Source organism: Amphiprion ocellaris, chromosome 17 (assembly GCF_022539595.1).
Source record: "Amphiprion ocellaris isolate individual 3 ecotype Okinawa chromosome 17, ASM2253959v1, whole genome shotgun sequence".
Taxonomy (NCBI): Eukaryota; Metazoa; Chordata; class Actinopteri; family Pomacentridae; genus Amphiprion; species Amphiprion ocellaris.
Genome location: NC_072782.1, coordinates 17,015,337 through 17,027,178, shown reverse-complemented (window position 1 = coordinate 17,027,178; position 11,842 = coordinate 17,015,337). Strand labels below are relative to the sequence as shown.

The 11,842-nt window shown below is 40.8% G+C and overlaps 1 protein-coding gene and 2 non-coding genes across 5 annotated transcripts; all 3 read right to left on the bottom strand.

Annotated features, from left to right (window-relative positions):
* Window positions 1-76: 76 nt before the first annotated feature.
* On the bottom strand, window positions 77-148 carry trnaq-cug (transfer RNA glutamine (anticodon CUG)). Its single transcript has one exon. It is a non-coding gene; the product is annotated as a tRNA-Gln (tRNA).
* Window positions 149-1,697: 1,549 nt separating this feature from the next.
* Window positions 1,698-1,769, bottom strand: trnaq-uug (transfer RNA glutamine (anticodon UUG)). Its single transcript has one exon. It is a non-coding gene; the product is annotated as a tRNA-Gln (tRNA).
* Window positions 1,770-2,466: 697 nt separating this feature from the next.
* Window positions 2,467-11,842, bottom strand: dab2 (DAB adaptor protein 2). 3 transcript variants are annotated; one of them, XM_023265499.3, is made up of 15 exons: window positions 11,684-11,842; window positions 8,817-9,084; window positions 8,562-8,701; window positions 7,803-7,901; window positions 7,579-7,710; window positions 6,860-6,943; window positions 6,557-6,583; window positions 6,421-6,471; window positions 6,262-6,324; window positions 4,795-5,412; window positions 4,106-4,235; window positions 3,384-4,007; window positions 3,092-3,291; window positions 2,899-2,988; window positions 2,467-2,801 (listed from the first exon to the last, which is right to left on the bottom strand). In XM_023265499.3, the coding sequence occupies exons 2-14, from the start codon at window positions 8,953-8,955 to the stop codon at window positions 2,917-2,919; spliced, it is 2,379 nt and encodes a 792-aa protein (XP_023121267.2). In that variant the 5' UTR covers window positions 8,956-9,084; window positions 11,684-11,842; the 3' UTR covers window positions 2,467-2,801; window positions 2,899-2,916. The 3 variants fall into 3 exon arrangements, with proteins under 3 accessions (XP_023121267.2, XP_035801948.2, XP_023121268.2); XM_035946055.2 differs by lacking the exon at window positions 11,684-11,842 and adding an exon at window positions 10,009-10,094; XM_023265500.3 differs by lacking the exon at window positions 4,795-5,412.

Below are 11,842 nucleotides of genomic sequence, written 5' to 3'. Positions count from 1 at the left end.
AACAGTATTTTTGTCTACAAGTATCAACACAGATTCTTTGAAAGAAACGATGTTTGGTTTGTTGTCTACCAAAATCAGGTCCCACCGAGATTTGAACTCGGATCGCTGGATTCAGAGTCCAGAGTGCTAACCATTACACCATGGAACCGCTTGTTAATGTAATATACTGTCAATTTTTCGAGGATAATGCGAGTGATTACGTTCAGAGTGAGAATGATTAGTATGGTCGCCATTCGTGATTAACCCTGTGACTGAGTGTCCACCTGTACACGATTCATGTCGCCTCTCGCACCGTTTAGGCGGGTGATAGATGGAGGAACAGTTTACTCGGCATGCTGCGTTTACGGACATGAAGAAAGAGGGAGACGGCCCAGGTCTCCCTCGGAAAAGAGATTTTTAATCTCAAGGGACTTCCTGGTAAAATAAAGGTTAAATAAATTTTAAAAAATGATAGAGCCCTTGGTTTTCGAACGCTCCTGAAGCGACCGAGTGATCCACCCTGTAAACAGGAGCAGTTTTACACACTGCGATTAAAAGAAAATAATAAACAATGACTAAATGATATATAGTAGTAAAGAAAGTATAACAGTGTATCGCTTTTGTGGCCTAAAAGTAACAGAACAAAAACGATACATTGGAAGATTCTCAAATGGCAACAAACAGAAATGGTGTCAAATGAGCCTGAAAGAAAATTATAAGCACTCTGCTGGTCTGATATTATTTCTAGCTTTTACCATCCATATGTTACTTTCACCATAAGGAAAGCTATAATAATAGTAATGAGTCTGAGTCAATAGACTGGACTTATTATCTTTCAGTGCAAGCAGTTAAGTAATTTCTCAGTTCAGTTCTTGAGTTAACACTCAATAATGTGCAATAACTTGGTGCAATAGCATGCTATTCATTACCTCTGTGCAACAACAGACTAGTTATTACACTGTATCTTTACACTTTATTTCCGAGGTAAAGCACATTCTACATTTATACTGTCTCTACTTACGCATACATTTTTAGGACATATTTTTCTACTAATGTTTATATTCTTAGGTAATATATTTCTCCTTAACTATCTATTATGTGCTGTTTGTATTTCTGACTTTGAATGGGAGCAACTGTAACATAAGCAATTTCCCTTCAGGGATCAATAAAGTATTTGTGATTCTGAATAATGTGTCCACTCAGAAACACTTCATTAAAATCTAAATTGTTTTGTTAGGACATCCTAAAATCCCAAGTCCTTAGCTTGAATAGTGCTGTGACACTATTTGTAATGAAGAATTGAAGGAAGAAAAGTAGAAATAACATGATCTAGAGTTTAACATTTATATTGCTGGAGAGTTTAAAAGAAATCAACCGAGGAGAGCAACACATTTCTCAGAAGTTATTAGTCCCAGTCTGCATTCTGCCTGTTCTTTGGTAGGAAAAACAGTCAACACCATAAATTCATGGGCTACATATAGAGTTCTTTAGCAGATTCTTACATTTGATCCACTTTTGTACGTGAGAAACAGGAAGAAGATACGAGGTTTTGAGCGGTGTTCAGAATAGTGTTAATGCTATGGTAAAGTCATGACACTGTCCCACCACTGTGTGGCAGAGATGTACAGAAGATACAGTTATTCTGTGATATAATAACACATGTATTTTCCCTAAAGCAAAAGAACTTTTACTGATGTAACTGTGAGAGTTAACTAGGCAGGCTCCACCGAGATTTGAACTCGGATCACTGGATTCAAAGTCCAGAGTGCTAACCATTACACCATGGAACCCCTTTTGTAAACACCTGAATACATTTTTACAACATATATTATACAGCCTTTGAACTCAGTAGCTAAAAGCCAGTTACTGGAGGGTAAATTCAGTGAAAAAGACAGTTTAAACAACTAACTTTTTAAAGTTTTGCTATATGGTCAGGATGATGATACTGCTCATTTGCTATTGTTAATGGAAATCTCAATGAACCCGTTGTGTATACATTTTCTAGGTCTGTCTGGTTTGTGTGTGCTCGCTTGAGACTGTTGCACAACTGTCACCCTTTCCTATATGGTGCTTTCATGTAATGGTCAACATTTTAGAACTTGAATGGAGCATGTTTGAGTTCATATCTCTGTGGAACCTAACTTCAAAAACTGTACAGCTGAGTGAATACAACTTGTTCGGGATAATCACAGCCTCTAGATCTAAGATTGCTATACTCAGAGTTTCGAATGCTACTCATTACATGATATCTGTGTGTTATTATTACAGAGACTATAACTTGCCAGTGACATAGTAATGTGGAAAAAGCAAACTTCAGGGCTTAATTAAGTAGGTAAGTTCTGTTTACAGAAGATATGGGTAATAAAGACTCAAGTAATTATTTTTACTAGACTTACTACAATTAATCCAGCTAAAGAAACACCTAATGAAAATGAATAGATGCTGACCAGACACAGGCTGAAACTGCAGAGACTGACTGTCAACTCCTTGCAGGGTTATGATTGATTTATTTTATTTCTTTAACAAAGACAGCATTAGCAGTGAGCCTCTTTTGGACATGCCTTCTCTCACACAGCACATTTCTTTCTTCAGCAGATCATGACAAAACATTTAGTTCTTGGATCAGTGGTCTTCAGGAATAAGAGAACTACTGATTGGAAAGACAAAAAAAACATGAGAGGTGAGGGTGTTAAAAAAAAAGGGTGGGTCAGGAACAAGAGTTAGAAAAGTTCATCATTTAGATTGTCTTGCACAGAGCAGCTCGTCCCAAAGGTGTTATCTGATGTGAAGATCTTCTTTTTGCTCCATTTACTCCATTTCAACTGTGAGGGCACAAGAGAAAAACTGTCCATCATTACGGTCTTTACCCTAAAGAGGTAAAGGAAGTTAATGAACAAAGCAACATGAACACATACTCACTTATGGACAAAGTTGTAGTCAAGCAAAGGGATTTCCAAACGCATCCCCAAAAGCATCTGTTGAACCAGAGCTCTGACCAACAGAAGCATTCTGCCATAAGATTGAGAAACATTCAATTAAATAGGGTCATGTGATATTTCAGAAGTCTGTGGTTGCAATATCGTGGCAAATGTGTCTGAGTAAATCTCTGTACCATAGCTACAGGTGGGACTCCAAACGGACTGGAATCTGGTGCTCCAAATGCTTGATCAAACATGTCCTGATTGAGGCCCTGCCCCTGGGATGGTGCTGAGTTGTTTGAGACGGGAGCTGAAGAGAAGGCAGCATCAAGGAGGCCAGCATTAAAGTTTGGAGCTGGAGCAGCAGCTGGAGCAGGAGCTGCTTTAGGAGCATCTAAACAGGCACAAAACATCATGGGACACAATCAGTCTCATGGTCATATACACGTTATCTTGTACAATTCTGAATAAAGACAATCTGGTTACCATTAGAAAGTGACATTTGCTTGATATCGAAGTCATCATGATCTGCAGAATCCTGAGCCACGCCCACTTTACTGGAAAAGTACTGATCGAAAGCCCCCGCCTCTTTGCTGCTGGGGGCTGGAGCAGAGCCGGACACAAGCTCCCCTTTCCTTGCTGGGATGGCAGGTGGTTTGGCAAGCTGGAAGTCCTTGAACATGTCCTTTCCAGTCTTCTTCTCTTTATCTCCGAGGGGATCCAAAGCTGTGAAGGCACTGTTCTCCACTTTTGGAGGCGCCTCCTTGGCAGGTGGTCTTGGAGGCGGGCGTGAAGGACCCTGCTGGTCACCCATTCCTGGGAACGCACCAGGTTGGAAAGGATTGGTCATGGGGGGCTGACTCCAAGCGAGATGAGGCGGAGAGAGAGGTGGGGGGCTAAACGGTGGCTGCATGTGCGGCGGCATCTGCTGGCCCCAAGCTGTCGGTGGTATGGGTAGACCACCAAAGGCTGATGGCTGTGGGTAGGCGGGCCTGGGGCCTGGAACTGTCACTCCTGGCATGGAGAACATGTTGGGTGCAGCGGGGGCGGCTCCCCACATGGTTGCAGCAGGGATACTTGTGGTAGCTGGCGGACCGAACTGAAGATTCCCTGAATATGAACAAAAAAATAAATAAGTGTACATTTATAAGGAAGAAAACAAAAAGCCTTAAAACACATTTACATGAAGTGCAACTCTTGTGTATTACCCAGAGCGGCTATGGAGGAAGGAGCAGAGTTTGTGGGAGTATTGTTGAAAAGGTCAGCCGAAGCAGACGACCCTTCAGACTGACTGGGAGCAGCAAACAGCTCTTCTCCAAACAGGTCACTTGATGTGGCCTATCCATGACGAATGAAAGAAAAACAGTGAATAATATTGCACCATATATACATAATAACTCATACACTGTAATCAGGAACAAGGGTTAAACCAAACTAACGAAAAACAAAAGATTACATATAATAATTACATATGTTAGAAATAAATACTGTTTACCTGAAATTTGATGCATATGCATGCTTGGTCACTTACCAGTGCTTTTATCACCGAAGCATGAATGTTAGAAAAATAGATTAAGAACAGAGAGGACAAAAGGTAGTTGATTGTTCAGCAGCACATTCAAAGTGTAATTTATTCAAGCCAGTTAGAGAAGCATGTGACCACCTGTGCATGCACAAAGACAGAGCAGATCTAAATAACAAGACTTAAACCGCATGTCTAAATTACAGGCCTTGCATTTTATCTAAACCCAGTGCATTCTCCAGCATATCCTGTCAGACACCAGTGCATAACTTAAAGGCTCAGAAAGGGAGATGTTAGCTCCAACTGTGTAGCAAACCCGTTTTTATGCACAACACATGCAACTGTACTGTGATTCAGCTGACTATGTAACGTCACCTTTGCACTCCTTCGACCTCGTCCCGACTTAGAGTTCTGTGGAGGCGGGTTTATGAGAACTGAATCCTTGCTATGAGTCCCTGGGGGTTCTGGGCGATGACTTACGCCATTCAAGACAGGGGAAGTTTTCAAAGAAGAGTCAAAAAATGGGTTTTTGGTTGAGAGAACTAGTCCAGATTCATTTCCGTCCATCATGGTAATTGTGCTGCCCTGAGTTATTTTGCCCCCTAGTGGCCACTGTCCATTACTGAGGGCGAGGATCATGGTCTTACTGGATAACCCATTTATCTGCTGACTGAGATGTTCGGAGTCTCCATTCAAACCACCGTTAATAATTGTCTTACTAGTGCTGCCAGCAGTGCTGTTGAGGTGGTTGGTGAGGGAGATCTGTGCATTATCGGGTGCCAGCCGAGCGGGTGGTTTAGAAAGGGGGTCATCTCTGAAAGGGTCACTGTCTGGGGCTGGGAAGTAGCCAAAAGTTGAGGAAAAGGGATTCTCTGTGTGGGGAGATGCCCTATAGTCAGGGGCACAGGAATTAACAAGGGGGTTTCCCTTTATGCAATTCTGATTGCTGTCAAGTTCATCAGAAAAGTCCAGCAAGAGAATATCATTAGAGTCCTGGTTAACATGAGAGGGACAGTGAGAGAGAGAAGAAGAGTTATGAATCAATTCTGCAGAAGAAAATAAACACGTGTTAACAAAATGAACAATGAATCATATGGTGCGCAAAGACATTTCAAAGCTGCTACTGGTAGAATATTTACATCTAAACCATGGTGTCATATTAAACTTGATGGTAAATCACAGTCCAGAGTCCAGTTGCCAGCTTAGAAAATGACTTTGTTACTAAAATCTAACTTGCTTTAAAGAGCAGCAAGACTTTCATAAACATGCTAAAGTCAGCACTTGCTACTTGACCTGAAACTCAAGCTAATGAGATGTTTCAGTAAAAGATTACCAGAATTTACAATCACAGGGGTCAACAAATTCTACTTGCAGCAGCTTTAAAGTTTTGATGAATAACAATGAGATTGGTAAACATAAAGCATAAACTCATTTCTTAAAAGACTCGTTTGAGCCTAAAATTGACAATGTATGAAATCTGATGACTTCAAAACGAATGATTAAACACAAAACTGCAGTCTTTTTAGAATTGAGTTCATATAAACACAAACATGGAATGATTTGGAAGGTGATATGGTTATTCAGCTGAGAAATTTTTCTTGCAAATATGCTAAATCAAGTCTAAGAAACATATTTTTTTCAGATTTTTTTCAAAAGGTACTGCTACTGTTACAAATTATGTTCTGGTTTTAAAAAGAAACTTAGTGAATGAGGAGCAGATTGTAGGTATAAAGATGTGTAAAGAGGACACAGTAAATAAAATACTGTAAATATCCTGCTACACTTGAAGTATAATCCCAGTGCGATGCCCAGAATAAGTGCCCACTATGGCACTACACTTACATTTGGAGCCCGGATGTCTGGAGGGGTCGACATGTCTCCGAAAAGGTCAAGCTGCTCCACTGGCTGGATTTCAAAAAGAAACAGAAATATACTGTATTTATCCAGCTTCTAAAAATCTGTAATAATTCATTCACTGTTAAGCAGAGTCTAAATTCTTACTTGGGCAGCTTGTGCTCCACTCCCCATTCTCAGCAAGGCATCATTTCCATTCTAAAGATTAAAAAAAGGAAAAACAGAAGGTTGAAGAAAAAGCTACAGAGACTATATTTGAAATCAAGAGCTTCAAAATACTTACCTCGATTACTGTGCTGCCATTTTCACCCTGCAAACAGAGGTAGATTGTTAATGATTATACTTATTTTCTTAATTTAGTGAAGAACGTGTCATTTGAATGGAATGTGTGAGGATGTGATTCACTGAGAGAACACAGAGAGGCAGTGTTGACACTTGGGAGGTGCGTACACTATGTACCCTGTCAGAGCTCCCACATGACCACACCAAATGCTTTTCTTTCAGAAAGAAAATGCTGTCACTGCCCAGCTTTGGAGCAAAAAATGTTTTAAAAATTTTCCAAGTCCAAAGCTTCTGAGTCAGTTACCTTCTGCGGGGCCTCTGTTTCTTTCTTCCTCATGTTGAAGATGACCTGGAAGAGGTCTTTGAGATCAATGACCAGGGGCTCGGCCTGTGTGGTGACAGAAAGACATTTTCATTGTTGTCTGTTTTTGATGTCTGTGCAGTTTTTTGATTTTTCATACTATGCATGTCTCATAGAATGTAAACAAAAGATGAGTATAGTCTGTAGGTCTCAGAAGTAAAGCTAATGCAGAAGTGTTAAATCTGTATTCTTTCTAACAGCCATCAGGAGGCTACTCCTCTGGCTGGAAACAGTCCGATTGTGTAGAAGTTTACAAGAAAGTGATCCTACTTCTCTGATTTGTTTCCTCAGTAAAAGTTTTTCTACCGAGTTTATGGTCTTTATTGCTAGTTTAAGACTTTTTGAATACAGCATGATGATCAATTTGTAAATTATGGTCCCATTTAGAGAAAAATAGATGATAAAGCAGGTTATGCTTCAGGGTGGGGCTACCTTGTGATTGACAGGTGGCTACTATATTGGTGTGCATTGTGTAGTGTAGTTCTCCAGTCATCTGGTTTTAAAAAATCCATGATGGCCATATGTTTAAGCTTTAAAATGGTCGTTCAGAAACCAATGAATGACATCATGGTGGCTTCATCCATCTTTTATATGCAGTCTATGGTACATCTTTGACAGGGTATGACTTTGTGAGTCTGTGTTTGTTTTCTTATAACTGTTACCTGTTGTGCAGTCTTTATGGCAAAGAATTGATGTTGTCCTTCTGCTCCACACACATATCCAAATGCCCTGTTATCTGTTACATCTCTGGCAATGAAGGAGATCTTATTCACCACGTGTTCATGCTCAATCACCTGAGTAACGAGGAAAAAGGTTTCTGTTAGCAATGCAAACACATTCTCTAGCTTGTAGTCTGACAGCAATGGTAGGAAAAAGCAGAACTCACTCCTGATTTCTCATCAATGATCTTGATACCCGACATAGAAATGTTGACCCAGATCCTCTGTTTGTGCTTGCCTTGGGATCGGGCAGCTACTGCCATACCCTGGGAGAAAGAAAATGAAAAATGATGCTACTCTGCTGCAGCAGTGTATAGCATATACCAACACATTATTAAATGTTTTCCACTGGAGCAAGTTGCAAACTGTTTCAGAGCAGCCTGACCCTTTGTGCATGTTCAGACTGCAAGACCCATTCTTGTAGGCCGTATTTGTGGAGATAAAAGTACCTATTGCGGGGAAGGTACTTTTGAGCATTCCTAGAAAAATTGCTGTGGCATGCTAATTGGTTAAACTTAGAGAAAGCCAATGGTGACTGGTTTAACTCGAAAAGGACAAGCACCTCATCAAGAATCAGTCCTCACCTCTCAAACACTGTCATCTTGAACGTAAAATTTGCCATATAGGCTGCGTTAACAAATCGTCTACTGTTCTATTTCCTATGTGCTCATAAAACTAGAGTTATGTCTAGTAGCTAATCTTTTTTGCTGTTTTGGTTGTAATGGAAACAGAAATGATGAAAGGGACTATTACAGGGCCTTTCCTGCAAACATTTGCACCACCTTGTACATGCCCAAGTTCCTGCAGTGGAAAGCTGCCAATTATTTTAAGAACATAACTCATAATAATTTTTACAATGCCATAACCTTAATATTTTTAATAAGTATCGGTGCTAGCAGGACAAACTTGCAGGTCCCATGTTCTACCTTAAGCTTCATCATGGAGTCCTGGCACATCTTGTCTCCTCGTGCCTCTGAGACATCATCGATGCCGATCAGCTTGGCCTTGTACCTTACGCCATCCCCTTGGAACCTGCCCAGCAGGTACTCATCTGTCTTCTCTGGTACTGTTGATAAAGTTCAACAAAGCTACAACTTGTGCCAGATCTTAAATGAAAATGAATAGTTAATTTCAAGTCCTGACATAAACAGTATCGAGGCCACATCCTCTCCATCACTCACCTTTCTTTTTCTCTTTCTTGAATGGGACTCTGGATGCGGCTGTTGATGGGGAGTTGGGAGCGCTGGTGGAGCCTGTGGTCGGGGAGGTGGGGCTGGGATCGGCAGCTACTGGAGTGCTGTTTTCCACCTCTGCAGACATGATGTGGAGTGAACCTCTCTGGACAAGTGGACAATCAGAGGTAAAGCTGGCGGCAGCTCCGTGTTCGGGGGCAGTGAGGTCAAGCGAGCATATGACTCAACACCCACACATGCTTCTCCTGTTGTTTGCCTGGAGCAGAAAAAGTGAAGTGGGACGGAGTGTGTGGTTGAGAGAGGGAAAGAAGATGAGAGGTTAACGGACACCCTTCCCTAGTAAACCTGCAAACAAGATACTGGGTTGTAAAAGTGCGACAGTTAAAATACTTTCTCACTGCGAGAACGGTTTGTCAGTAGCTGCTGAGAAGATTTTTTTGCACATCATAAGCAATCACATTATTTAACAATGCACAGTAAACATTTATGAGCACAGAAACACCCATTTAGAGAGTAGCATAACGACATATGACCAATAAAACGCCATGGTTTCATAAGAACACACAGATCTGCTTTGAGTGTGCTGTGTCAGATGTTTGGAGTCCTAAACATGAAGAATGTCCTGCTTACAGTCATCTCTTCGCAAATCAGTTACAATCCTGCCAAATTACAGTTTTATTAATTAAGGAAGGAGCAACTGGGTATCACTGTAACTGCATTGACTGAGCGAAAAAAAAAAAAAGTCATTTTGCAATCCGACTGCCACATCATGTGATTTATCAGACCAATGAAGTTTCAGCCTGAATCAGTGAGCTGCACTCTGGCTGAACAGCATCATGCCAGTAAACTGCATCTTCATTTCAACAATTACATCACCAATTAATCTACCAACAACAGTCATGAATGCCTCTACACTTACTATGCAGGAAACACGAGACACAAACGGCATCACAGTGGATTTTAAGATTCACCCACATCACCTTATTTATGTTTGATGTACCAAACTTCTTTTATGTGGATATATAAAGATTAGGACAATTAAAAGGTCAAACAGTCACAATAAAGTAACCATGCAGCTAAATTTAAAAAAAAAAAAAAAAAAAAGCATAAAGGACTCTTTGTATGTACAACGATTAAAAAACTACCAGCTCAAATCTTGCTCTCTGTGACAGGGACATACCTTTAGGACCAGCTCCAGAGGCTACACTGACTAGAATATGGCTGTGAAGAGCCTGTGAGTGCTGTTGGACAGACCAAAGGTTGGAAATGGGCAAAGGTTGAGCAATTACCTGAGGTTAATCTTACGCTAACAGAGCAGAAGATCTCGTGATGCCCAGCTAAGCAAGTAGAAACGGAAATTAGAGTCTTTAAAATGATAATTTAACTACAGTGCTCTGATGTTCAAGCCGTCTGTAGAATCTAAACTTAACATAACAAAGCCATAAAAATCGACTTGTAATGATCCACGAAGGAGGAAAAAATACAAATTCAACTGTGTAAACACTGAAATTGAGACTGATTTTGTCCAAATATTATTTTCACTCCACAGTGACTGTTTACAATGAAATCAATAAAGCTGATAATAAATCAGATCCGTAAAGGAAATGAGAGTTACGCAGGATAAGATAACGGATGTGAGCTCTCAGGTCAGTGAGTGTGTCCCAGCATTGTGCCAGCATCTACCATATCAGAGACCGGCACCAGAACACAGAGATAAACATTTATTCAAAGTGGAAGTTGCCCGATACATTTTAAATTGAGTGTGAGTTAATGTGATGTAATGAGGATTACATCATCAGAGCTACTGCACAATTGAAAACAATAGAAACTTCACTTTATCTTGTAGCAACAGTTGTCCAGTGAAGGAAGCAAGCACAAAAAGGCCTTGTATGTTTGGTCCAGCATGCTGGCATGTAAATTCCTGCAACATGCTGTTTTTGTTGCAAAGCCATGAAGCGCAGAAAGATGTTGATGCTCCATTTGCACGAGTGTGACACATGATTGCTCTTGTCCAGTAACTACTGTGGTGCCAGAGTCCCTCTGAGCTGGAGGAACGTCTAATAAAAAGAGTGAAATGTCAGCTGTTCACTGCAGATTACAGTTAAAGGATTACATTTTAACCACTATCTCAAACGGTGGCTACGACTACCAGATGAGGAGGAAAATCTGCAGCTTTTTTACAGCATCCACCGGTGTCACAACACAAAACAGCGCTACGCAAGTGTAAATGTATATTTGTCAGCAGAATAACGGCAGTGCAGGGGCAGAAATGTCACAATCCTGGGCCGTCAGGAAACGTAAACTACTGCACATCTGGAGGAAATCAGGGAATGACTCAGTCTGCAAGTGAATGAGATGGTGAAATACCACAGGCCCACTGTGAACACAGAGGCCAGGCAAGCACTTTCAGACAAGATGAGAATGCTTTTGCTGTAAAACTAGGATGTATGTGAGGACAGATGGTGCAGGATTTCACTGAAAGTCATATATTGAGTCAAGATTTAAGAGTACTATGTTAGGAATGGAGTTTGAAAGAAAAAAGAAGAAACTTGTAGGTAGAAAACTGTTCCAGCAAAGGCAGAAAATTACATTAAAATGAGTCACAAAGGAAACAATAGAGTTAAATAAAGTTTTACCTGCCAAAGTTTGGAGCCATGAGTACTTTTAATGTGGAAAACAGCTGATTTGAAGTTCGTGGTAGGCTTAAAACGAAAGCTCACTCAAACAGTTGTACTTTTATTATGGCTTACATAGGAGAACTCAGCAACATTTACTTGTAAACGACTACCTGCACTCCTTCAGATCCTTAATTAACGCAAGAATGGAGCATGCAGTGGAACAGCGCAGTCACCTACCTGTTGGAAAGCTGAAATCCTGCTGGACAAACACTGACTTTTGCTCCCGTGATGCCTCCGAGATTCCGCTGCAAAGTGAGTACAAATCAAACACAGCTTCGGAAAACGAGCAGGAGTCAGATGTTCTCCGCTAAATGCCGTGGACAGAAAGGAGAGACT